General features: G+C 56.8%; 1 protein-coding gene across 7 annotated transcripts in view; it reads right to left on the reverse strand.

Moving 5' to 3' along the window:
• Nucleotides 1-27009, reverse strand: part of DAB2IP (DAB2 interacting protein) — a 180897-nt gene that overhangs the window by 55920 nt on the left and 97968 nt on the right. For all 7 annotated transcript variants that reach the window (XM_037142170.2, XM_037142168.2, XM_053656289.1 and 4 more), the window contains exon 3: nt 21035-21180. In XM_037142170.2, the coding sequence (XP_036998065.1) occupies nt 21035-21180 (146 nt within the window). The remainder of the gene's footprint in view (nt 1-21034; nt 21181-27009) is intronic.

The following is a 27009-nucleotide window of genomic DNA, read 5'->3' on the forward strand; positions in this document are numbered from 1 at the left end:
GACGCTGGGGTGAACCCTCAGGGCCCGGTCCAGACTTTCCCTACAATATCTGATCTTCGCCTCAGTGGCTGTGTCTTCTGGAGGCCAGTCAAAGCAGAAGTCGGGATGCTGCCATCTCCCCGCCTTGGACAAAAGCAGCAGGTTCTGGGCCAGCCTACTGACACTGACCCCCAGGACTTCTGTTAAACTGAAAAGGAGAAATTCAGCATCAAGAACTGACAAAGCCAAGGCTTCCTCGATGCCCACCTGCAGGATGCCTGCCCCCTCTGATGCCGGCAGCCTACTCTTCCCTTTTTCTGGGTTTTCAAGGTCAGAGTCACATTGGCAGGAAGGGTTCTCTTTGTTCTCCTGCCTCTGACTTCCACAGTCACTGTCCGGACAGCCAGGTCCTCAGCAGGGGCAGTGGGGGAGGAGGCCTCCCAGCTCCTGCTGGGGTAGAGCGGTAAGATGCGCTCTAGGGGGCCTGCTCCCCGGGATACAGGGTTTCTACGGACCTGGTCTCCTTGGGCCTGGGAGTGCCCCCCCCCCCCAGTGTGGATGCTCAATAAAGGCTGGTCGGAGAGGAACTGCTGACGGCTCCCACACTAGATGCCCCCAGGGGTAAGAACCCGCGCCCAGGATGGGCTGGGCCTGGCTCTGCCCTCTCTGGCTGGGGATGTGACTTCGGGCTACTTGCCTCCTCTCTCCAAGCTTCAGTTTTCAAACAGGGAAATAAATACCTGATCCGAGACAATCAACCTCCTAAAGGGACCCGGAGGAGCTGTGTCAGTCACGAAGTGCCACGCCAGAGTTAATTATTCCAGAGCCTGGCGTCACTCCCGCACGCAGTGGGGCTCGATGTATCGCTCATGGTGCAAACATCGACTGAGTCCCTGGGCTCTGCCAGGCTGCGTGGAAGGTGCTAGGGTCCAGAATGAAGGCCTGAGCCCTGTGCATGGGAGGCCTGTCCTTCAATGGGGCAGAGAGACTCCTACCGTGAGAACTGCCAGGAAGTAAGGGTCAGAGTGCTGTGTGGCCACAGGGGTGTCCTGGGCCCTGCAGGCTGGGAGTAAGGGACCCAGGCTGTACAAGAGCCCCACCTCTTGGATGCCAGGCACCAGAGACCAGAGTTGGGGCTGCCCAGCTGCAGGGTGCCTGTCACCCCACCCACTGCCCAACGGCCTGGTTTAGAGAGAGCCGTCTGCCCCGGTGAGCAGCCCGGTTCTGTGGAGATGCCCTTGTGCGTGTGCATGCCTGTGCTGTGTGTGCCCGGACACCAGGGCTGCAGGGCTCACAGCGACGCAGCACCTGTGTGCCAGATCCCTCGCCACGCCGTTTACACTCGCTGTCAGTAACCCCACACCTGCACGGGGGGTAGTGAAAACAACCCTGAATGACGGGCCCCAATCCCAGGGAGGTCACACCACCCCATCTCCAACAGGCAGTGCTCACCAAAGCCTGGAGAGTCACGCTGCCCGGTCCCCATTCTGGCTGTGCCCCCTCCTGGCCCACAAGACCTGGGTCAAGTCACCAAACCTCTTGGCACCTGGCTTCCCCAACTCCCAGGTCGCTGTGAGCATTTAAGAGACAAAGCGCCCGGCATGGAGGGCGTGTGCATCTTCGTGCCCGTCCTCTGCCTACTCCAGCTCAACACGCGCTCACCCCTCTCTCCCCAGCTCTCCTGACCTGCTGCTTCTGCCCCTCTGAGCCACTTAAATGCCCACTCCCCTAAGGCTCCGAGCCCTTTCCTGCCTCTCAGAGCAGCCTCATGTTCCCAAAAGGTCAGAATCATTCTCAGCCTCTGAGAGGCTGAGATGGGCTTGCTCATGGGATTCCCTCTGCCGGACCACCCGTCTCTCCCCTTTACCATCTGAAAACTCGTCCACTTTCAAGCCTCAACGCCTGCCACTTCTAGGAAGCCCTCCATGATTCCTTGAGAGCAGGCCCAACTCCTGCCCACCCCCAAGCAGAGAAGTACAGAAAGAAGGGGGCAAGACCTGTGCCTCCTAGTATATCCCTGGGGACATTCCTTCCTCACTCTTGGCCTCGGCTTCCCCTCCTCTGAGGGAATCTCTATGACTTCTCATTCTAAGGCACTATGAATGAGCTGGGTCACAAGTGGTATTGGCACGGGGGGGGGGGATCTCCAGGTTCACTGAGGTTCTGGAGGACTTGTAGGTGCCAACCAGTGCCTTGACCTACCCAGGGCAGCAGGACAGGGACAGCTTAAGAGGCCACTTGCTACAGGGAGCAGACCCAACAATGAAGCACAGAAAACAGGCACAGAAAATGTGGAGCAAAGGGAGGTCGCCCTGGGATTGAGGGGGGATCAGGGCAGGCTTCACGCAGAAAGAGCCAGGATGCAAAAAACAGGCAGGAGCAGGGGGAAGAGAAGGCGGCATTCCGACGGAGGAAATGACACGAGACAGGGAAACCCACTGCACAGCCACGGCTCACACATCTCAAGTGCCGCTGTGCCTGTCTCCAGGCGCTTGGCTAAGCATCTGCTACAAATCTCATTTACCCCTCTCGACAGCCCTTCAAGATAGGAATTGCTAATATCCCCATTTTACAGTTAAGCAAGTTCCCCGAAGTCACAGAGCTAACTGACGACAGAGCTGGGATTTGAACCCAGGCACGCTGGCTGCATCTGTGTGAGTAAACAGGGACAAGGAGGCCACGGAGGCTCAGGGGATTGGGGGTGAGAATCTGGGGCCTCCCAGGAGACTCGTTAAGACCTTGGAAGTTGGGCTTCGTTTTCTTTGCAGCCTGACGTTAAACGGCGCCCACCCCAGGCCAGTGCTGTTGATGAAATGCCGTGAGGGTGATCCCGCCCACGCGTGGGCGGGTGCAGGCCCACAGAGTGTGAGGGCCGGCCCTGCACTTCCTTTGCAGGATCTGCCTGAAGGGTGCGGGGAGCTGCTGGTAATGAGTGAGCGAGCAGGGGAGGGAGCGGGAGGAGTGCAGCCAGTCAGCAGCCACGGCCGTCAGCAGCCACACCAACAGGCTGGTGCGGAGCTGTTACCAGGGCAGCCCAGAGAGTCTGCCTTCACAGGCCGAGTGATTTAGAAGTGGTTGCTTCGTCTGGGCCACCAGCTCCAGGGGCTGGTGCTTGGCTCTTCTGAAATCGCAACAGAAAATGTCAGGGGCCTGGCGGGGGTGGGGGGAGGCACACTGGCACAAAAGACCATGGAAACAGGAAGCATGGGCGCCTCTCACATGTTGGAAACAAGCCCCTTGTCACAGGACACAACCCAAACAGGGTCGATGCTGGGGGCTTAAGGCTTCTGGGCCGGGGGCTCCAACAACCCAGGTTCCCTGTGTAGGAACCCAGCACTAAGTGGCACCTGCCCCTCCATGGAGGGGCCCCGACCAGCAGCACTGGTAGCCATGGGACTGGAAGGGGAGAGGAGGGGAGGGCGGGTGGAGCTGAGGGGAGGCAATGCGAGGAAGGCAGGACACTGGCCCGCCAGTGCCCAGCACCTGGCTACCACAGGGCCAGGCCCGACAAGACAGCCAGAGTAACTGGGGAGGGAGGACCTACCACACCTGGAAAGGCAGGGGGATGTTCGTTCACAAAGCCCAGGGCACTGCTATGTCGGCCACACTGAAACATACGAAGGCAAGTGACTGACAGCACAGTAAACATGTGAAACTTCCACGAACCTTCCAGGGCCAGACCTGCAGGCGCCCTGGTGAGGACTCCACGCACCAGGGGCAGTGGACCCACTACGGAACTTTCTGTGCTCGTACAGCTGCACCTGACAGGACGCAGAGTCTCTCCTCTCTTAGAAGTGTTCCCGGTGGTGTGACAAGTGGCCTCAGCCGTGTCCAGACTAAAAGACCACAGGGCCCCGCTGTCCTGTCTGACCCTGCCCTAAGGGTCCGGCAAGCTCAGCAAGCCAACCCTTCACAAGCAGCCCATGGGGTCCGACTGTCTGCCCGAGTCCCACCACTCAGTGGGAGACCCTGGCCCCCGAGCCAGTGAAGAGGTTGGCAGTTGCTGCCATGAGAAACCGCCGTCACCTGGGAGTGCACCTGTGGTGCAAGGTGCTTCTCCGGGGTGGAAGGACGGGCCGGGGGGCTGCCTGGGCTGTCTGTCTGAGCGTCCATCCGGGAGCTGGGGGCATGGAGACAGAGTCCCGCCCACTGCTAACCGTTAGAGACCGCAGAGATTTACAGAAGGAACCCGACCAGAGCTAAGCAGCCGCCTTGACCCAGGAGGGAAAGGAATCAGGGAAGACAAACCAGAAATGTACAGTGACAAATCTCCTGCGAGGAGACCCGAGATCTGTACCCAGTCAGAGTCGTGTGGTGACCAGTGTCAGAGACGAGAGTGGGTCCCACACACCTGACTTTTTCTCTGAAGGACGGCTGGCTCCTGGAGGAGCAAGACCAGAAGCTGACCCCAGGGCACCAACCCCAGCACAGCAGCGGCGTCCCCCTCTGGGAGCGCACAGAAGTGCTGGGGCAGGGCTAGACCCCCTCCGCACCTCCGGAAACCCCACAGGTAAGGCCCTGCTGTTTGTCTGAAGAACTAGGTAGAGTTCTTTTGGATGTGGAGTCTAAGCAGGACAAAGGGCTCCCAGCTAGGGCTCTGCCACCAGACAAAACAAACACTCAGCCTCGCAACAGGGGGCTGCGATTCTGGAGAGGGGCAGGGCAGAGCCAATCTGCTCTGAGTTTGGGCAGAAACTGGCTTTCGGCCAAGAGCGGCAGGGAAACACCCAGGCAGAGGGCCTACCTTGTCTGGAACTCAGCTGCCCGCCTGGCTCTGCCCTACCAGGGTCGCCAGGGGCAGGGTGAGGCCTGCAGCAAGCGGTGGTACATCCAGCCCCACGGTTACTCTGCAACCTGATAACCCAGCGGCCCCCCACTGCCACCACCACCACCACCACCACCACTGTCCCTCAGACGCACAGGACACTTCCGGCGAGGGGAGCATCCAGAACTGCTAGCTGGAGGTCTCGACACCTGAGTGAATCTCAGAATCACCCAGAGCCGTGTTGTGAATACAGGCTCTGGGGCCAACCCCAGACCTGCGAATCTGACTCCCCTCAGTGGGGCTCTGGATTCTTTCTGCCAGGTTCCCGGGGCGCTGCGGTACTCGCCACATCCCAGCACCAAGACAGGTGAAATGACCTCTGATGCCCCCAGTGCCCGCAGGAATGCTTGATGGCTCCCTATCTTCTGCTGAACTTCCTGAAGCCCCTGGAAGCCCACAGGTCTCTAAGCACCTGCAGCTGACCACACCTCCCCTCACCTCTGCAGGGGGCCGGGTGCCCCACAGATGACAGGCCACCGGGAAGAATGGCAGGGAATAAACCAACCCCCTTCACTGGGCAGAAGCACACCATTAACAGAGCTTTTTCCAAGAGGAGTCATTAGTAACTTGTGTTTTGATCATCAGAAACTCACCAAAGTCCTGTCACCTTTAAGAGGAAGCAAAACTCCAATAGGGCAGAGGCCTGGCCTTTGGTTGGCAGCCCCCTACCCCAGGTCCTGTGCCTCCCCAGATCAGGAGGTCCTTAGGCAGCCCTCCGCGGAGCCCAGCCCCACAAGAGTGAGGTCCCTGACACTGGCTGAAGAGACCCCCTAGCCGGGCGGCAGGTGCCAAGGCCAGTTCCCTGAAGCAAGTGGGCACAAACCTCAGCTCGGAGTTCCAGAGGCCTGGGTTCAAACCCAGACTCTGTCACTGAAAGGCTACGGGACCTTGGGTCAGTCTCTTGATTATCTCCAGCACGGGTTTCCTCGCCTACAAAGTGAGGAAGTGTCTACCTCCTAGGACCGCTGGGAGGGCGACGATCACAGGGGCCCTCTTTTAGCCCCTCACTCCCAGACCCACTGGGGTCTGCAAGCCCCTCCAACTGCACAGAAGGCTCTCCTCTGGAGCTCTGCTCCCTGCCCTCTCCCGTGGGGAGGCCGTCCCCACCAGGCCCACACATCAAACCCTCCAGCTCTGGGCTCTCGCTGCCGCGGGGACACGGGCCTCAGCTGCAACGACACATTCACCTGTGGGACGATTTCTTCCAGCCCATCTTCTCCATGGGGGCAGGGGGTGGGCTGCTTTCACTCAACACCCCCACACTAGCGCCGTGCCTGGCACGGAGTGGACCTTCTCAGGGCTAGGCCATTAGAGCTCCTTGTCCCACTGCTGGCTCCAAATGTGACCACTCGGGAACTCCAACTTCCAGCCCCTAGGACAGTCAAGTGCGTGCCCCGCCCGCAGAGGGCCTCCCGGACCAGGAGGAACCACCTCTGGAGCCTCTGCGTACCAAGAGCTGCTTCCCGGGACTCGGCCTCTCATGGCTCTCCAGACTCCTTGTAGTAACACCTTCCTGGAGTTTCGGAAGCAAATCAAAGTCATTGCCAACTATTTTCTCCCATTAATCTCACAATGCATTTGCTATTTTCCCTCCATAATGACTCATTTAGCAGCAACAGAGCAATTAGGCAGACCACAGAGTATTGATTTTCTAAGTGGGGGAAATGTCTGCACGAACACCTTTCCATGCCTGTCCAGAGCTGTCTCCTGCTCCGTGACAGGGGGGTTCCGTGGGCGCTGGGCCAGGTATGCTGGCAGGATTCTGAGGTCTCAGACAGAAGCTCAAAAGCATGAGGTGTGCAAATGTGAGGGTGTGTGCATGTGCTCGTGAGCTGATAAAATCAAGTGATCACATGACACTCGGGAGCCAGGGCAGACTGCAGAGCCCGAGGAGGCGGGCACCGTTGCCACGCCCATTTGAAAGACCCGGAGTCAGAGGCTCAGGGATCAGGGATCTAGCCCAGATCACAAAGGAAATCAGGGAGCCAGACCCAGACCTAGGTCCATGCATGTTCATTAGGTAGATGTGTCACTTGGAAGCACCACAGTCCTTTTCATGGTGTGACCCAAGGAGACTCCTGAGACATAACCCAGTTGGTCTAGGCCCTGAAGTTACCCCTGAGCCTAAACGTGGCCTCCGAGCCTAGCTGCTGTAAGAGGTTCACCCCAGGCTGCCCTTGGCCACCCACCAGGCCTGGGCAGTGGTTCTCAGAAAGGCCTGTAGAAAGACAGAGCATCTGGACACCCGCTGCCCTCCGCCTCCTCCAGCCCCGGCCCCACAAGACAAGTGCCTACCCACCCCATGAAAAGAGAGGGCAGAAAAAAAAGAGTCAGGAATGGCTGGATGAGCGGGACACATGTAGGTTAATGCCCCCTATCTGTGGGGGGCTCCGAACCGCCCTCACAGCCGGGACACTGCTGAACAGGGTGTTAACGTGCCTACTTCCCACCTCCAGAAACCTATTCTGAGCAGGGATAGTAGCTGTAGGGGCAACAGGCCCTCATAGTCCAAAGGACCGATGCCAGCCAACACACTGACCTTCACCCAAGGACTAAATGGCTTCTTGATGGCCGAGGAAAAGAAGGGAAAATCCAACTAGCAGATGTTGGTTTAAATGCCAACTCAACCACCATCTATGTGGGTGGGATAATTACCCTTTCCAAGCCTCAGCTTCTTTATCTGTAAAATGGGAGGATCCCTGCCCTGCCTCCTCCCCGACTGGTTGGAGGGCCAAGTGGTGAATGATAACACGCCACAGAAATGCTGGCTGGGGAAACTCAACAAACAGGAAGGCTTCCGAGAGCCGCACTGTCCAGCAAGGGCCTGGGCATCTCCCCGTCACCAGAGACGCGCAAGCGGACCCTGGACAGTCGACGTGGACAGGAAGCAGAGCATCCTATGCGCCCTCTTGTACAACCAGATGCGTATTAACAAATTAAAGGCTCCTAGGAGTCAGGCACTGGAGAAACTCACTTGCTCTGCTTCATTGGTTGCTTCCCTCACCTGTTTGGACTATGGAATCCCGTTATCCCAAGCACCCATTATTTTTAAGACTGTGGTATACCACGGAACCCACTTTGAGAAGCATGCCTGTGGTCACTTTGGACAATGACCTGTGGAAGCAGGGAAGAGAGCAAGGGCTTTCGAGTCCACCCCTGGTTCAAAGAGACTACAGGGCCTTTCCCAATGTCAGCTACACGGCAGAAGCACACCGAGCCCTCAAACTCCCTTTGTAGCATGACAGAGACAAGCCCATAGTGCAGGGGACAATGCCCTTCAGTGAACACAACACAAAAAGGGACCTAGAATCCGACCTTACCAAGGCCAAAAACTTGAAGGGACTGAGGAAAGGCCGCAAGCAGACACACCTCCCTTGTCCTGCTCTTGCCTGAGAAAGTCCCATTGTTGCCCTTGGCCCCAGGTCCGCAACGCCTCCCCAGGCTACCTGAAAAGGGGGCAAAGTCTCCCCCACAGCTGACTGCACTTCAGAGAAGGGCTTGTGGGGCCCACCACACAAAGCAAGAGAACACAGAACCCCAAGTCGTCTGTGTGCTTGACACCCCGTTTCCGGGTGCTGGCAGAAAGCAGCCTGCACCGCCAGCCCTGCGCAGTGGAGGCTGCGAGGACACGCCCCCTCCAACCCAGTGCCCTCTCCTCTCTGGGGAGCTCATGCCAGGAAAGGCCGAGGAGTCCGGGAACCGCCGGCTCCCTGGAAGAGCTCCGGCAAACCCATCCATAATGGTGCAGACATTGCTCCCAGCAAGGACAGAGCTTTATTAATTATTCAGGGGACGATGCAATTATGCAAATCAGTGGGCAGCCTCTGCCCCACTGCTGCCTTCTACAGGAGTCCGGTGGGGGATGGGAATGCCCAGAGCCCAAGCTGCTGGGTCCCAGGAGGGAGCCACCCGGCCCACAAAGTGGGGAACAAACCCCCCAGGCTCTGGGCCCACAGAGGGCTCTGCCCAGAGCCAGGCCCCACCCCTGACACAGGAGAGATGGTAGTTGCTTTGAGGAACGGTTCTGAAGAGCTGGGGATGCCTTATTCCAGAAAAACATACCCCAGTACCTGTTGCTGGGCCAGCAATGCCATCAGTCAAGACTTAACTCCTGTAGGTCCTACAGGGATAGAATACTCCTAAAGTTCTCTCCTAAGAAGCACACTTCTAAGGAGAGGTAACACTTCAAATTAGTGCTTACCAAGGAATGTTCTGCAGGGCACTACTGCTCCGTGGATGCTCACACCTGCTCTCGGGGTGCAGTTGGGGTGGGGGGACAAGAGACCCTGGGCTAAACGAGGTGACACTGCAGGGCCTTCAACGTCCAGATCACTGCTCCCTTCAACAACCAAACGTGGACCTCGAGCACCTGGGGCAACTGGACAAGACCACCCCAGGCAGGCCAGACGCCTGGCGGAGGCAACACCACTGCCCGCACCCACTTCCGGCTCCCTCCTGAGGCCCAGCAGGTGCCCGGATGCCCAGCACCACCTCAGATCCGCAGAGGGCGTGTCAGCAGGGAGCCTGGCTGCATGACGGGGGACCCTCAGCCAGTCCTACTGGATGGGACAGCTCAGCACCAGACTTGCCTAGCCTCCCACGGGTCTGGACGAGGGCTGGTCTGGGGAGTGCCTGTCCACCATCGTCACCGCTTCCTCTTTACCTTCCTGGGCAATGACAGAAGCGTCCTCTACAAGCTGACCTGCAGAGGATGGGGAGGCGCTACTCAAAGCCAGACTAGCCTACTCATGATCTCTTCCGCCCGCCCCACCTCACCCAGCACCATAAATCAACAGCTCTGCTGAGAACAAAAGGGACGTGGGGGCCCAGAACCCTGGCAGTGCCCATAGGGAAGGACACTGGTCAACTACAAATGGGGGGCAGTCACCAAGGCCACCCTACACAGCCATCCCGTGACCAGGAGGAAGGCCTGCCTCCACGGCCACACCAACAGAAGCCTCCTGCAGAGTCCCAATGGCCCTAGGACACTCCTCCACCCCACGGACAGCCGTGATGTCCTCTCAGGTGGAAGAGAGTGAAACAATCTGGAAAGATTAGGATGCAAACCCCATCTCTGCCACTCACCTGCTGTCCGACTCAGGGCAAGTGGCTTTTTTTAACCTGGTGGAACCTCAGTTTCCTCATCTGTAAAGTAGGGAGAAGGCAGCACCGTGCAGTAGTTAGGAGCATGGAGCCAGCCGTCTGGGTCTGAACCCCAGCCCTGCCACTCCTGCTCCGCATCTCATGTTCCCTGACGGTAAACCAGGATGACTACAGCCCGCAGCACTCGGCTCTGGTGAGTACAAGGTGAGCCCCTCCCAGCGATGCACTGAGAGCCAGCTGGGCCCTCAGGGTGCACCCGTCCTGTTAGCTGTGACACGGAGGGCCCCAGCTGTGGGCCCACAGAGACCTGGGTTCTATATCCATTAGGGTCACCCCCGGTGAGTGATTTCACCGCTCCGAGGCCAGTTTCATCACCTGTGCGAGTAGCCAGGAGGATTCGAGGTGATGTGCGCACAGCACATAGTGCCTGGCACACAGAAAACGTTTCCAACGTGGCCGTGGTGTGCTGATGTTACTACTGACAGAGCTCGTCTGCAAACCAGGGCGCAGGAACAGACACGTGGCTGGTGGCAGGCTGATCTATGACAAAGCCAGTCCACCTGGGTTTGAGTTCCAGCTCGGCCACCTACGAGCTGTAGGACTCGGCCCATCACTCAGTCTGTCTGAGCCTCAATATTCTCTGCAAAGTGTGGGCAGCAACAGGCCCATCCTTCACGGGGCTGTTTGGGACGAAATGAGAACATGAACAAAAAGGTGACAACTGAGGAATCTGGCCCACCACACATGCCACTCAAGGGCACGGGGGGGGGCGATCTGGGCACCAGGAGAGGCCTGCTGTGTGGAGAGTGCCAAGGTGAGGAGCTTCTCTCAGAGAGACGGGGTGCACACCCTGTGCTTGTGCTTTCCTCTCAGAGACCCCAGAATCCTGGCTCCCAAGATCTTAGTTTTAGTTTTTCTTCTGTTGAGATGGGAAAACTGAGGCTCAGAGAGAAGCGGCTGGTGGAGCTGGGCCTTCGACTGTCTCTCAGTGACTGACACATCTTCTCAGCAAGTGGCAGTGTGGGGATGGGACTCTGAGTAAGGCAGTTAGTCATGGGTTCAAGTTCTAGTTCTATGCCCCATGGCCCAGACTCCCCTGTCCCTACCCCTCTCTCCTCTGCAAACCCTCAGCAGGCACCTGGCCTCCTTAGTTGGAAGGGCAGCCTGCCCCACCAGGCCTGGCCCCTCACAGTGGCTCAGCATAGACAGCCATTCCCAGTCCTGTGCCAAGACCCTCTGGGCTGTGAGGAAAGACCTCCGCTCCCAGGCAGGGGCCAAGGGCACCCAGTCCTGCCCCAAAATGCAGTCTAGTCCTGCCCTCCAGGCTTTCACTCAGTGGCCCTGGGCCTGAACAGCAGTACTGCCACTCACTGGGTCCCGGTAAGTGACCGCACCTCTCTGAACCTCAGTTTCCCCTCCTGGTATCAGGGAGACAGCAAGAAGACTGGGCCTTGTTGGCACAGGTGGGCAAGCACTGGACCCAAAGTCGGCAGACAAGCTCCAACTCCAGCTCTGCCCCTCCACCTCCCTGAGCCTCACCCACCTCACCTCTAAAATGCAGGTCACGGTCATAAATGACCTAACGGCTCCATGCACCCTTGGGAGACCTGGGGCACCTTTTTCCAGTGGGGAGCCCCATGTGAGCCCAAGACGGGGCTCCTGGAACTCCTCTAGGATGGGAAAGGTTGGTTTCAAAAGGCACCACGACCCATTCCCTGCTGGTGGGAGTGTGAACTGGTGCAGCCTCTAGGGAAACAGTATGGAGGCTCCTCAGGAAATTAAGAATAGAGTTACCACGTGACCCAGCAACCCCTCTTCTGGGAATCTACTCGAAAATTTTGAAAACACTTATTTGAAAAGATATATGCACCCCTATGCTCATCACAGCGTTATTCGCGGTGGCCGAGGCACGGAGACAACCGCAGTGCCCTTTGCCAGGTGACTGGATGCGGACGCAGTGCACGCATGCAATGGGGTACTGTTCAGCCAGAGAAGGTGAAATGCCGCCATTTGTGGCCTTGAGAATGTCGCGCTAAGCAAAATAAGCCAGTGAGAAAAAGCTAAGAGCCACACATAGGGTATAATAAACCTGAGGCTCACAGCCACAGACGACAGCACGGTGGTTCCCAGAGGGAAGGGTGGGGGAGCAGTAAAGGGTAGAGGGGGCCCAATATCCGGGGACGGAAGACGAACTGACTCTGGGTGGCAGGCATGCAATACACTGTATGGTCAGGGATCACGGAGCTGTGCCCTTGAAACGCACATCATCTCGTTAAGCAATGTTACCCCAATAAACTTAATTAAAAAATTTTCTTAAAGACACCACAACCATAAAAAGAAAGAATCCACATACTAAGCAGGGCTGGGGGCTGTGGAGCACCAACCAGAGAATGGATTGCCCGGACGCGGGGCCCCGATGTGTGACTTTGAGCCAGTCACGTTCCCTCTTCCAGTTTTACTTTCCACATCTGTGAAACGGGAAACTGAAACCCCTCGCGCCGTACGCAGCCTTTGAGAACACGGGTGGGCAGTGCCTAAGCTCGTTGCTGGCCCACGGCTGGGGCACAATTCCTGCCCCTCTGCAAATGAACTTTGGACAGTTCTCAAACTCTAGGGAAATCTGATCACTCCATCGGGGTCTAATTTGGAAGATCTGGGGTGGGGCCCAAGAATCTGCATTTTATCGGGTGCCCCAGGCAATCCTTCTTCATGTAGGTTTGTGAGGATGAAGGGCCAGTCCTGCTGGGCTGGTCAACCCTACTCTGGGGCCAGCCCCTCGCTTCCAGGACAAAAGTGGGGCTGGGATCAGAGTCAGTTCTGGGACTGAGTGTCCTATGAGATCTGGGGAAGGTGGAAAGGGGGGAGACGGCAGGAAGGGGAATAAGGGGCACAGTGGGGAGGGTTGTGAACAATCTATTAAACAATCTATTAATCAATCCCCTTCACTGGAAACAGGAATTGTTAGGGCCTCACACATCCTTCACGTGCTAACAGTCTGCAGCTGCAATACAGCACTTTGATTACAAATGTCAGAAAGACGGAGCATGAAATTAACTTCTCCTTAGTCCGTGTGCACAGGGAGCCGCACACTAATTCACTGCCCTCCTATGAACCCCCCCACGACACTGTCGCTTTGAATCAGGGCCTGCGCCACCAGGGTGGCATCTCTATCCCTGCCCGCTGCTCTCTGCTACAGGCATGTCTGGCCTGCAAACAAGGGCCCCGAGGGTGCAAGAGAGGTCGGGGCGACAGGCGGGTCTGAGAGGGAACTGGGCAGTGGCCAGAGCCAGCTGGAACAGGGGCTGAAGAAGGGGCATCTCCCGTGGGGGCTGCCTGCTGGGAGAGGTGGGGGATCATTCTGACAAGGAGTAACTCACCCCCACAGAGCATCTGACACAGGGAAATGTACAAACCCACCTTCCAGTGGGGCCAGCTCCCGCCCCAATGGCCCCACTAGAGAGATGGGAATACTGAGACTCGGTGGCTTTTCCGAGGTTGTCCCACAGACTCGAGCCTGGCCTGGGAGGTGAGTTCCTGCAGCTCCTGGGCTGTTGCAGTCGAGGGAGAAGGGGCAGTATGTGACGGGCGGCAGGAGGACAGAACGGGCAAAGCCTTGCTCAGGCTGCCTGTGGCCTACGGGAGAACCTGCAAGGAGTTCTTGGGGCTGCTCACTGACCCTTCCCCTTGCACAGCCCAGAAGCACATCCACTGGGCCAACCCTGAGCTCCTCCTCAAGGCAGAAGTTAGATCCCCAACCAGCCCACCCAGGCCACTGCCGCCAGCTGAAAAGTCTTTGAGAGGACAATTCTAGGAGTCAGGTGCATCCTGAGTGGGCATAAGTCGGGGTATCAGGGAAGCCCTATTCTTGGCATACTCCAAGAACCAAGCTTGACCTCCAGCCTTGGAGTCACTTCCTACCACCCCCAAAATGTCCAGGGTATTGCCGAAGACCCTTGCAGGTGGGGCATCCTATCTCCCTCTCCTTCCCCTGGCTCCTTACCCCACCATCTATGTGCCTGGGTTAGAGGGGATCTCTGGTAGACAACTGGTAGCTTCCACAAGGACCTGCCCTCCAAACACCAAGGAAGGTTCTTACAAGCGCACATCCAGGGCGCATGCGGTGTGGCCTGCAGACAAGGCCATGTGCCTCCCCACAGACTCACACCCACAGGTGCCCACGGAGGACAGGGATGCCCTGTACCTCGGGAGGTGATGGTAACACAGGCCACCCTTCCTGGCACCCCCAGCCACTCCCACATTGTTTCTGTGACAATAATCTCCGTGGGCTTTCAGACAGTCCTTTGAGGCACGTGGGCAGGCGTGATCACACGTGACCCCACACTGAGCACTGAGAAGGAGCACAAGGCGGAGGGAGCTGGCCCCTGGCAGAGACTGAACTTTTCCAGAAGCTGCCTCGGGCACTGGAGGAGGCGGGGAGACACAAGAGGTCTGCAGACAGCAGCCCAAAGGCCCCTGGGAGAATCAGGAAAGGGGTCAGTTTCACTGAAAGAGTGGCCAGTCCCTGCCACAGCCCAGGCCTTGGGCATGTCACTTGGTTGCTAGGAGGCCTCAGAGGATGGGGGTGGGGAGAGTGAGGGGTGAGGGCGAGGTGGTACAGCCTCACCTCAGTCCAGGCTTGCTATCCACAGCTACTCACAGGTCCCGCCCCCAGGTGGGAAGGCAGCCCAGGCCACTGCTCAGAGAGCACCAGAGGTTCTTCATGCGGAGGGTGCCTCTTCACTCACCCTTAGCCAATCACCACGAGGGAGTGGGCGGGCAGCTCAGAGCAGGGGGAAGCTAAGTGTGCTCTGCCACCTGGGAAGGAGCCGCCAAGCCAGCGGGGAGAAGCTGGGTGTTTTCCTTCGTGACTGTTCAGTCTCCCTATGATCTCTTCTGTGGCCTTCTGAAATAGCCATTAATTAGAGCCTGGTAATTAACTTTTTGCTTCAAGTAATATTTTGCAAAGGAATTCCATTAAAGAGTCGATTTGCATATCCTCAGACATGGGGCCTGGAAATAGGCTGGGTTACTCAGGGAGAATGCAATGGGCCTCCTCCCCGGCACCCTAGGCCTGGGCTCTGCCAGAACCTAAGGGCAACAGAGAATTAGGAGGGCTGCTGTCCTGGTGGCCAGGAACATGCTGAGTGAGCCCCGGAAGGCTCTCTCCAAGAAGGTGGGAGGTTTGCTCACAAAATTGGCCAGCTCGGTGGCCACATACCCAGACAGACACTGCACACAGATATGCACATGTGAGAGTTCAAACACAACATCCTATACACATGTATATACATAAGAAAACAGACACAATAACCATGGTAGTTGTCACTTACTGAGCACTTATTAGATTGAACCATACGCCCACATTTGACCGATAAAAACAGCTACTTCTTGTGATCAAACCCAATATGAACTGCCAAGCACGGATCCAAATGCTTTACATGTGATCACTCATTTCAAATGCACAGGCATGCACAGGACACTTACACATAACATACATGCACACTCATGAGGGCAGGTGCACACTTGCAAGGCACACACAGACATACATACATGTACCTACAGATGCCTGTGTAAAGAAAGGCTTCTCTAGCCTTTGAAACCCCAGCCTGGGGCTGATCACATTCTCACTAGCTAATTTCCACCGTTCCTAAAAATATTGCCCGGCTCGCATCTCTGGAAGATACACGAGGGAGCCGCAGATCTAAAAGGAGGGTGATAAAAATGAGAAGGCAAAAAATAAATTGGTTCTATGTCCGAGTCGTGTTCTGTGGCTTCCCCTGCCTGTCTGGAAGTGAGGCTCAGAATCACAGGCTCGTGTGCGGGGCTCTGGTCAGCCCTGCCACCAAAGGTGGCCACGGGCCTGCAAGTGGGTGGGGACCCGATGGCAAGGTCTGGCTTCTGGGATGGTCCCACCACCATGCCTTTGGCTGTGTGCCTCAGTTTCCCTGAACTTAACAGTGCCTTCACTGCCCACATATCCTGTAGGGCGGAAGACCTCTCCAAGTGCTGAGTAAATACCAGGCCTCCTTATAATAATTATCGGATTAAGAATTAAATCTGATTCCCTTATGGAGAGGAGGGAAGGGGAGGAGGAGGGGAGAGCCGGGGAGCCTTCCTGGTAGACAAGTAATGAATTCTCCGCCATTCCTCTTGGAAGGCAGAAGCCCACTTAACAAAGATCCACCTACGCGCGGCCTCTTGGAGCAGAGGGGAAGCCATGCAAAGCAACCACGAACCCTGGAAGGGGCCTGTCAGCTCAGGAGGCGAAGGGCAGGAACAGACAAGACTCAAGAGAAAAAGCACTACTGGCCACTAAACTCGGAAACAATGTTCATTAACTAACAAGCAAAGAAATGCAAATAACAAAGGTACACCATTTTTTCTGCCTATTCGAATGACAGAGATTGCGTTAATGATGACACCCAGTGTTTCTAAGGCTGTGAGGAAACAGGTGAGCACTCCTAAAATTCATGGGGGAGAGTGAATTATGAAAGGCTTTCAGTGGGGGTATTGCTGTCAAAAACCGCGAACTGTTTCTATTCTCTGAGTCAGTAACTTCCTTTCCAAGTAAGATTTTATCCTGAGGAAACAATCAGATGTAGAATACTCAAGGATCTAAATACACACCAGCATCATTTTTAATAAAAGCTAGATAACCTAAATGCCTACATGATTAAAAACAAGTATGATCTATCATGAAATAGAACTTTTAAAATCAATTTGTAAAAGACACGGAAGAGGTGAGTTGGCTTCCGCAACCACAAAGACACGAAGGCCACTCTGCCCAGCTATTTATTATGTTAGAGGCACAGTGAACCCTGTCCAGCCCTTTGCACCTTACAAGGGGCAGCTGCATTTAATATCCTTCCCGAACCTCAGGACCACAACTCATGACTGCTTGTTTTTATTCCCATGTTGTTGATGGGAAAACTGAAGCTTACCAAGATGAAGTGACCAGTCCCTTTCCCTACCAGTATTAACTACCACTTATTGAAAACCAGCAACAAACTAGTCTCGCCTCTTTTGCATGTTGCAAATTATCAAATAAAATTTTAGCAACATGTAAGGCATGTGCAAACCCGGTGTCAGTTGCCAAGGAAACAGCACTGAGGGGGACGGATATTTCCTATTAAATACATGCTGAATGTATTACGGTTTCTACCAATATCATCAGGCCCATTTTGCAGATGTGCAAACTGAGGCTCAGGAAGGTTAAGTGACTTGCCCCAGGAAAACGTGGCTTCAAATCAAAAGGCCACATACTTCCCCTGCCTAGAGGCTGTCTAAACTGCACAGGCGTGCGGGAGCCTCAGGAAGCAGGAGGGCAGGAAAAACCCGGCCTGGGTGCCCGGCCCCACTGGACCTACTGGCAACAACTAAAGCAGCAAACAGGTCCCATCTTCCATTCTCCTTGCTCCTCACCAACCTTCCTCTCCACCTCCAGGGACTGCCTCATCCAAGGGGGCAGAACTAATTCCTGCCTCCTCAGGGCCCCTTGAGGGTCCCTGGAAGCCCCCATCTGCCACTTCCAGTACCTCCCTCCCTAGTTTCACACTGTTTGGAATCCCACCATCAACTTTCAAGTGTGCGAACTCCGGGTAACGCAACCCCTGGGAGGGGCACAATGCATCTCCAACTCTGCACACAGCAGCCCTGCATCTCCTGCACCTTGGTTGCTGGCATTTCTGCGATAAGCCCTGCACGGGAAGAATGGGAAGGGGGTGGGGGCTACGATCACTGCAGAGTAATGACAGGTGAGGAGGACAGGTAGAGAGCCAGAGACGACACAATCTCAGCACATGTGGAGGGCTAGAGTCACCCGGAAACAGCACGAGGGAGAAAAGGAATGAAGACAGCATAGTACTGCCAGCTGACCCTCCTAGCTACTCAGGAACATTAATAAATAAATGAGTGACTTGGAAATTACCTTCTGGAAAGGCAGAATCACCACATGCTGGATCGGTTTTACCCACATTAAAATAGCCTTGTAAATGAAGCGGCAACATTTCCAGCCTGCAAACCAAAAATGCTTTTGCCAGAACACCTTTCACCTGGAAAGCCTCTAAGCAGCACGCATTTCTGGTTTCCAGGGGAAAGACTACCTGCCCTTGGTGCTTACTTCCAAAACCTCTGAAGAAAAAATGAGGGTCTAGGGGCTCAGGGATTTTGGAGACCAGCTGGGAACCTCCCCCAGGCCACTTAGGGGACCAAGTACAAAGGCTCAAACCTGTCCTGGGGTCCTGGGGACCCCCAGCGCCCCAGCGTGCCCACCAAGCTTTGGCTGGCCTGACCCCAGCCACATAACTAGACATCAGTCCTCCTCCTCAACCAGCCAGCCTCCGTGTCAACACACCTGCTGCAAATTCCTCTCCCAGGGAGCCCAGGGAGGTTTCCAACCTCCAAGTGAGAGAATTCCAGTGCAAAAAATAACCTCCACTACACAGCAGTTCGTAGAGCACAGCAGACAGCATGCAACAAAGCCACTTCAACAGCCATAAAGCAGACAGGTGCATCCGAAGTCAGAACCCAAGGGGCCACCGCCCCGCCCCCCCTTCCCCCTGTGCCCTGCGCTGTCTATCTACATGGGGGGGCCACAGGGACCAGGGCTCACCCCTGTCACCTACAAGCCCCCACTCCAGTCCCATTCCCATCCCCTCACTGAGCCTGGCATCTCTGCCCCCCCCGACCCCGCCCCAGCAGGATGCACAGCAGCCCAGTCAGGGTTCCATGGAGCCAGGATTCACCCTGATCCTTGCTGCTAAACCACACCAAAGGCAGCCCTTCGGTCCTCCCAGCCTTCAACAGCACGACCACACCAAATGAGAGTTGGGGGAGGCGACTCACCGTTCACCCAGGTCTGACCATGCCCTTTAGGAGAGTTGGGTCACTAGAGTTGGTTTTACTCACACAGGGTGACTCCAGGAGGTGCCCCAGAAAACTATCAGCCCACCCATCCCAGGAGCAGCCAATGACTCTATTTCTAACCAAAGCAGCACAACAGAAGACCCTGGTCCTAGCAAAGCCAATTTCAGCTCCATGACTGAAAAGAGAGATTTCAAACTCAGTCTCTCTGCCTATCTTTAGGAAATCTGGGCCCCCTTCCTGTGCCAGAGAAGCCACCAAGCCAGATTTTGTTTATGGAAAATTAATAAGACAATTCCACACCACTGCCAGTGCTGTTCTGCTCCAACTGCTACCGTTCACCCCCATTTCTAGATATGGGCTCATACAGATTCACTCCCAACCCCCCACTCCACATTCCTTCAGCATATGGCAAGGCTGACCTGAGGCAATGCTGGGCAGGACCCGCTCCAGGTCATCGCGGCCATACCCTGACCTCCAGCCAGGGGCGCCGGACAGGCGTCCGCCAGCTTCTCAGTGCAGGCTCTCCACTGGAAGGAGGTAAACACGGCATGCACGCTGCCTGCTCCCGGGAGGGCAAGACACACTCGGAGGCCGGACTGCCTGCTGTTTCTCCTGCTCCCCGACAATCAACACATGCACACAAAACGGGGTACGTACACAAGCCCCCTCATGCGGGTGCAGAGGGTCCTGACCCCCGCCAAGGAAAGCGCAGAGAAGGGCATGTTCCTGGGGGGAGAAAGCCGAAGGAGGCGGGGCCGGGCGGAGGCAGGAAGGCAGCAAACCCGGTGGCCTGCCGCCCAGACAATAACAAAGATGGGAAGCGAGATTTTGAAAGACGCAGTGGCTGCCCCCAGTGCTGAGCTCTGGCCTGGCTGCATCTGCCTGCCACGGCAGAGCACGGCACGCCTGGTCCCCTGGGGCACCACGGCTATCAGAGAAAGGCGGAGGGTCCCAGCCTTGGGCTGGGACTGGCAGCTGGGGCAGGAAACCAGCTGCAGGCAGTGATAGGAATGCGCTGGAGAGAGCTGCTCTAGACTGGGAGAAATTAAAGGTCTAGTTATCTACGGGGGCTACTCTCCGGAAAGATGCTAGGGGTCAGTTAAAGTCACACAACCTTGGACAGGAGTTGAGCTGTAACTTGTATTCCTTTCCTTGCTGGAGCCAAGGGGAAGGGAGGGGAGACACATTTTTATTCTCCCTGTGCCTCACCAACTCACGGATCACACACTGGGCACAGCCCTATGTAGGAAGATGCCGGGGGTGCCTGAAGGAAGAGGTTGGGGCTGAATGCTGAAAAGGCTCCTTGGTGCCTGCCTGTTCTTTCACCTCCACAAGCTCTGCAGGGACACGTTCTAACTGGCACTGGAATCCATCACTGTACCTGTGCCCAAGTGGAAAGGTGCCATGGCTGGCGTGGCTCAAGGAGTGAGACTTGGGCCCCAAGGGGCTGTGTCCGCCCAGTGCCCCCACACGCTGACAGGATGGCTTGCCCTTGCGAGCTGAAGCCTGCTGGTGACTCCGGGCAGGCTGAACCACCTCCTTCCCCTCCTCCTCTGCCCCAAAAGCCACCTCCCCCTGGAATTTCCACACCCTGCTCCTGGCTTGCCCAGGAAAAGGGAACAGGAGACACCCGTGGGAGTGGAGAGGTAAGGAAGGGAAGCAGCTGCCCAGACTGGAGAGGATAAGGCCCTTCTTCCCCAGCATCAGGCGATGTCCTGCGCTCAGGGCACTGCCCGCTCTGTGCGCCCGCGCCCCAGCCCCAGCATAGCGCGAGCCCTACTTAGAGCAGATGTGCCCCCTAAGCAGCCCAGCCCCCTGCTCCTCCCCTCCAGATGTCCACCCTTTTCCTCACCACTGGGTTTCAGCAAAATCTAGCAGAAAATGCCTTTTATATCGGACACCCAGGGCTTCCAAAAGGAGGGGGGTGAGTCCTGCGGGTGGAGGCGCCACTTCTGTCCCTATCTCTGGGCATTCCACCGCCCGGGAAATAATGCCCACCTCACCAAGGCGAGGCAGGACTTCTCGGCGAGGGCACTTTCTGCCCGGCCTCATCTCGGGGCGGTAGGGAGAGAGAAGGGTCTGCCTGTCATGGCCCCCCAGTGCGAGGTGGCCCCACAAGTTGCCGGACGGCGGCGTGGCGTGCCCTCCCTCTTGCAGCGTGTGCCCCAGCGCAGCTCCCGCTTTGTCCCCGCGCCCTCCCGGGCACATCCCGGGGCGGCGGCACGAGGAGGCCAGGCCGAAAGGCAGCGGCGGCGGGCTCACCTCTCATTGTCCGCGGCGGAGGAGGCGGCGGCAGCGGTGGCGCTCCGGAACCCCGGCAGGATGTGGCGGAAGCTGTGGTTGCGGTCCAGCTTGGGCTGGCTCTTGGTGCGCTTGATGGAGCCCTTGAGGCGGCGGCTCAGGAAGCCCTGCGCGCGGGGCGACAAGAAGGGTAAGGGAAGGCGGGGTTAGCGCGGCGCCGGGCCCCGGACCCACGAGGGACCCGCGCCCCGGCTCCGGCGGCCGCGCGGCCGAGGGCGGGCGCGGGCTCTGGCTCGGCCCTAGCAGCTCCCGGCCCCCGCCGCCCGCCAGCCCGCCGACCGAGCGCCGACGGCCGGCCCGCGCAGCGCGGCCCAGCCCACCCCGCGCCTCCCGCCCGGCCCAACCTAACCCAGCCCAGCCCAGCCCGCCACGTCGCCCCCGCCCCCTAAGCCGCTGTTGCCACGGCGACGCAGAGCCGAACAGCGCCGGCAGCTGCCGAGGCCGCCCGAGCCCCCCGGGCAGGGGGATGAGGGGGCGGGGCAGCGGAGGGGCGGGGACCCCCGAGGGCTCCGGCCGCCCAGTCACCTCTTCCAGTAACGAGGTCACTCGCCCCCAACCACCTTGAAAATCCACGCCCCCCAAGCTGTTCCAGATTGACAAAGAGTCTTCCTCTACCCGCGAGGATGGTGTTCTCAGCCCCGGTAGTACGCGTTGGGAAACTATGGCTCCAACAGCAGGCGTGTGGTCCTCGAGGGGCCAGCCGGCAACCCTTGACACCTGGACTCCTAACCTGTGTGCCTTTCCTTCCGCAGGCGACCATCACTGGCCCTCAGGGTGGAGCCCTTTGCCTGGAGACAGAGCATCCCAGCAGGGACAACTACGTAAGGCTCAGGGCCCTTAGTGCCTAGCTCAGGAATGGTCCGAGGGGCTGAGGGTTTGCTAAGTATCTCCATTTCCTGCTTCGAGATTTGAGCCAGATCCCCGGGGAAATCTGGGCCTTAACTAGAGGGACAGCTGCCTAGCTCCATTCATGGCCCACGGTGGGGAGAGTCCCGCTCCTGGGAGGAGTGCAGCAGACCTCAGGGAGAGGGGCGCATTCAGGCCATTCGTCCATCTACCAAGCTTCCCTAGACTCAGGTCAGAGCTTAATTCCACCCCCAGCCCCAAGAGCTCCTGGCCAAATGGCGAGACCGGCATTTGATACATGCAGGCTGAACAATGCTCCCTTGACAAGGGAATGGGTAGATTTGGAGCCTCAGAGTACTACAGCCTGAGGTGTATTGAAGTTGGAACACTCTGGATGCTGGAGGGAGAGGAAATGGGGAGTGGGGAGGCAGGGGGATTCTCTGAGGGAGTTGTCTGAGAGGGTTCTGGGATTCACCACCCCCCGCTCAATTCCGGGTGAATGGAATATTGACTTGTTTTGAAATTAATGTACACAATCTGAACATTACATGTGACTCATCGTGCAATAGAGTAGGCTTGGGGTCCTCTCTGGTCCAAAGGAAAAGGTGGACATTTGCTATAGGGTCATGCCTCATGCTGGATCTGTCCCTCTGTATGGCCTCAGCACTCTAGACATGACAAGGTTAAACAAAGTTAGACATGACAAACTATACACCTCGTTACCCACACAAACAGAAAAACATTATCCCTTTCTGCAAAAGAAGAAACCTTGCTCAGAGAGGTAAAAGGACTTTCCCAAGGACACACAGCCTCTAGGCCTACCTAAAGCCAGAGCTTTTTCATAGGACTGCCTCTCCTGCCTGCCCTCTTCAAACTTTCCCTTTTCCTATCTTTCTCCCCTTACTTCTTCCTCCTGCTCAATCTCATACATCCATGGGAAGCCCATCCCTGTGGCTATCGGTCAGAATTCTGCACATCTTACCAGGCCCAACTGAAACGTGACCCCACCCAGAAGGCTTCCCAGGCAGTGAGTCTAAATGCCTCTCACCTCTGTACTCGGCAGTATCTGCGAAGGTGCTCTAACTAGTTGCATGCAGTTCACCAAATATCTCTTAGGTGTTAGCTGTGGAAGGGACCCTCTTCCAGAGGGGGATCCATAGGGCAATGCCTGATGCAGAGGAACCACAAATGGTTGCAGATCAGGCAACAGTAGACCCTCTGGGAGACACGGCATGAAAGCAGGAACCCGAACTTTTCCACAAGCTCTAGGAATCCCCAAATGTTGGCCTTTTGCCAGGTATGGGGGAGGGGAGGTACACCTGGCCAACGTGGATGGTTCCTCTCTAACAGGTGTCATGGTCAAGCACGTTTCCCCTGTGTGCTTGTACTTTTTATTTTTTATTTTCTACACTGATGGAAATTTCACCATTTTACACTCCTGTGGCACAAAGAACCACGAAGCATGTTTCATAATTTAGGTAGCTCATTATGTAGCAATATTGATAGCTATACCCTATTTTTGAGTTCAAAAAAATTTTTTTCTCCCTTCTAGGAGGATGAGTGAGACATGTGTCACTTCCTCCCCCCATCTCTCCTAAGGTGACACTTAATGCTCGTCTGACAAGCAACCTCCTCCCAGAAGCCTACTCTGAATATATCCCCGACACACGCCCAAACTGACCGTGACCTTGGGGACTCAAACTCTGTAACATTCACTCCTTCCCCACTTATCAAAGTCCGTTATGTGCTACACACAGGGACCGAGACAGTCATGAACACCAGGAGGTGAGCAATATACAGATCAAGAGGCAGAGAGCTCAGATCACGAGGAGAGTGATTCTTTAGAAGAACAGGGAGGAACCCCATTCACTTCCACACCACACACGTCCACCCTTGTGTCCCCCAGAGGACCCAGCTCAGGTCCCTGCATATGGCAGGCTTAACAGATGCTCATCATCCCAGAAAGCCACAGCTAGAAGGGGACGCAGATCTGAGGCTGCATTATGTGGGGGAATGAGGCCCTAAGGGTCACACAGCAAGGTTAGTCCAAGACCCGGGACTCCGGTCCCCTGCTCTGCCCAGGCTCACGGCTTCCTTACCGACCAATTCATGGGGTGGAGGGCCAAGGGTGGTTCTCCGCCCAGCCCCTGAGGGAGGGAGCTGTGCCTTTACCCCTGTCCTTTCCTGAGAAGGTCCCAAGACATGATTTCCGGAGGCAACTGCAGCTCTGAACCACAGAAGAGACGCTGCCTGGTCTTCGGGTCAGAAAATTGTGAAGGGAACCCAAGCCGAACTTTTGTGAAGGGAAGTGGCAAATCATGTCCCTTCCTTAAGTAAAACAGGTTCTAGGGCTGCAGCAGAGCCAGCTGGGAGCTGGAGGCAGGCAAACGGCCCTCAACTCTGAAGGCTGGCAAGGTCCTTCCCTACTCTGCGAAATGGGTGGGAGCTGCAATGAGATTAAATAGGTCAGATACAGCTCTTGACCCCTCTCTCCACACCCCCAGGGACTGACTTTCTCCCACCGGCTCCGGGAGGCCGATCCCACATAAGCAGCCCCGCTGATCATACCCCCTGGGCCAAGCACAAGCCCTCTCACACAGCTTGTGTTCGACCCTGAACGTCTGCAGAGGGCAAATTACTAGTCCTCTCTGAGCCTCAGTGTCCCTATCTACCAAATGGCTAGAGATGATATCTACCGGGTGGTGAATGGATTAAATGAGGTAAGAGACCACCAGTAAAATGGTAACTATTAAGCAACTAAACACAGTAGTCACCAGCTTTACTATTATTATTACTCATGGGGCCTCTAGTGCTGCCACTGATTTTGCTCCGAGGAGGTGTGACCAGCACAGGTGCGAGTCTGTCTGGGCAATCTGAGCAGCTGCCAGGTGGCCTTGGCATCCTGTTGTCCTGCCTAGTGAATGAGTGTCGTGTTTGCAAAATGATGCTGGAGCCACAGACTGTCATCCAGTTTGGGAGTTTTGACCTCTTGCAAACAAGCACTTTTCTAAAGCAGCCTCCCAGGGATTCTGGAGGCACAAAGTGCTGGCGTGGGCCGCTCAGACGAGGGCTCAGCGTTTATTCACCGGAGCAGGGACTGATGTGCCCAGCTCGGCGAGCAGCCCACACAGCCTGTGAGGACGGAGCCTGCCCCCTCCCGAGGTGGGCCGCTCTGCCTCCACTAACACGGCCGTGTTCCATTTGCTTCTCGGACAGCTGTGTCACTGTGCTGAGGTCAACTAAGGCCCCAGGGGCCTTTGCACAGGCTGCTGCCTGGTGCCACCACCTCCAGCCGACTCCTGGGGGTTGGATGCTGACAGCCATGTAGCCTCTGTCCCATCTGTGACAGTCCCCCTGGCTTCCATCCATGTCACTGACAAAGTGCAGGACAGAAGCCTGTGGGGCCTCCGGCCGGAAGGACCCCAGTTCTCGGCAGCTGCTCCGCCCTGTTCCGGCCACCACGCCGCCATTCTGGCATCAGGCTCACAGCCCTGCTCCTTCTCCAGGACGTTCTGAGACTTTCTCAAGGGCCTTCCAGAATTCCAGACACACGATTTCTTCGCTCATCCGCTGCAACCAATTCCAAGTGACGACGACGACGATGATGATAAATGTGCCCCTGCTCCACCAAGTCGCTCTGCCCCCCACACTCACCGCACACACCCCGAGGAGGGCCCCATGCCTCTTCCTGGGACTCCCAGGGAAGCTGTTTGCCTCAGAATGTAGAACGTTTCAGGTTTTCAAGTGGGCAAACGGAGGCTCAGAGAGGTTAAGCCACTTGCCAAGTGGCAGAGCTGTGACAGGTGGTGGAGCTGGGAGTATAACCAGGAGAGTTCTGGTCCATGCTGTGGGCAGACACACACGCACACACATGCTTGCACATGTGCACACACACAAGTCACAGGCCAGTGTGGGTTCAGTGCATCCTCCCCACACTCAGCCCAGGCACTGGCCTAGGGACAGGAGGGGAAAAAAGGGAAGGTGCACTCTCTCTGGGAGTTCCTGTGACTCACAGGTGAGGACCTGGAGGCTCAGGGAGGGGCAGCCTCCCTGATACCACCCTCTTGTGCGCCTCACTCCCCAACCATAAGGCAGCACTGTGACGTTTGCATTCCAGCACCACCACTTGGGTACCTGGGAGCTGCATGTCACCCCTGGTCTCTTTCTCAGCTGACTGTAAAGCACCGAGCACCATGCATGACTCGTTGCAGGTGCTCTATGAAAGGTAAGATCTTTCCCCCAACTCCACCATCTACTTGGTCCTGCAGCCTCAATCCTGCCTTCTTCACCTGCCCCCCTTTCAACAACCGGAACAGAGGTCACTGCAAACAGGTGGGTGGGCCCGCCCCCGAGGCAGTGCTCGGGAAGGAGGCAGCACCTCACCTCGGGGCCCGCCCTCTGCCCAGGCCCAGCTCCCCGTCCCGTGGCCAATTCTAAGGCTGGCTGGCACCCAGAGACCCTTCAAGGTAGAAGCTTATTTCAACAGGCTTGTCTCTCGGTATCTTTCCTGGGGCTTTGGGCAAATGCCAACAGCACACCAAAATAATCAGGAAAGGAAAAGGGAAGATCCCATCCAAATATTGCCCCGAGACTGGCGACCTGCTAGGCACACAGGCTGGCAGGCAGACGGGACACCCTGGCAGGCTGGTAGTGACACCTCACCCCACCCAAGCCCAGGCCCCAGGAAGGAGCTGGGGACAGCTGAGGAGTCCTACTACCAGAATCACAAGGCAAGAGCCCCAGAGGGCTCGTGGTGGCTGTCAGGGCAACGCCCATATGGTTCAGACAAGGTACCAGAAGCCCAGCGGGCAGGGGACCTGCCCAGAGGGACCATGGCAAGGTTCCCTCTCCTCATCCAGCACCCCCACCTCAAGAACCTCCCAGGCTGCCCACGTTTCCTCTTTTCAGGCCTCAGTCTCCCCGTCCGTATTGTGAGGACTGGACTGGCTGATAACTGATGATTCTATAAAGCCAGAGCAGCCGCCTTCCACAGCTGGGCTCTCCCGCCCCGGCACCGGCAGTACCAGCAAATTCTCTGGCTTCGCAGAGTCCTTCGGATGCACAATTCCTCCTCCCTCCTTCCCTGCTCC

This window comes from Artibeus jamaicensis, unplaced genomic scaffold (assembly GCF_021234435.1).
Source record: "Artibeus jamaicensis isolate MK-2021 breed Jamaican fruit bat unplaced genomic scaffold, CSHL_Jam_final scaffold_1964, whole genome shotgun sequence".
NCBI classification, from domain to species: Eukaryota; Metazoa; Chordata; class Mammalia; order Chiroptera; family Phyllostomidae; genus Artibeus; species Artibeus jamaicensis.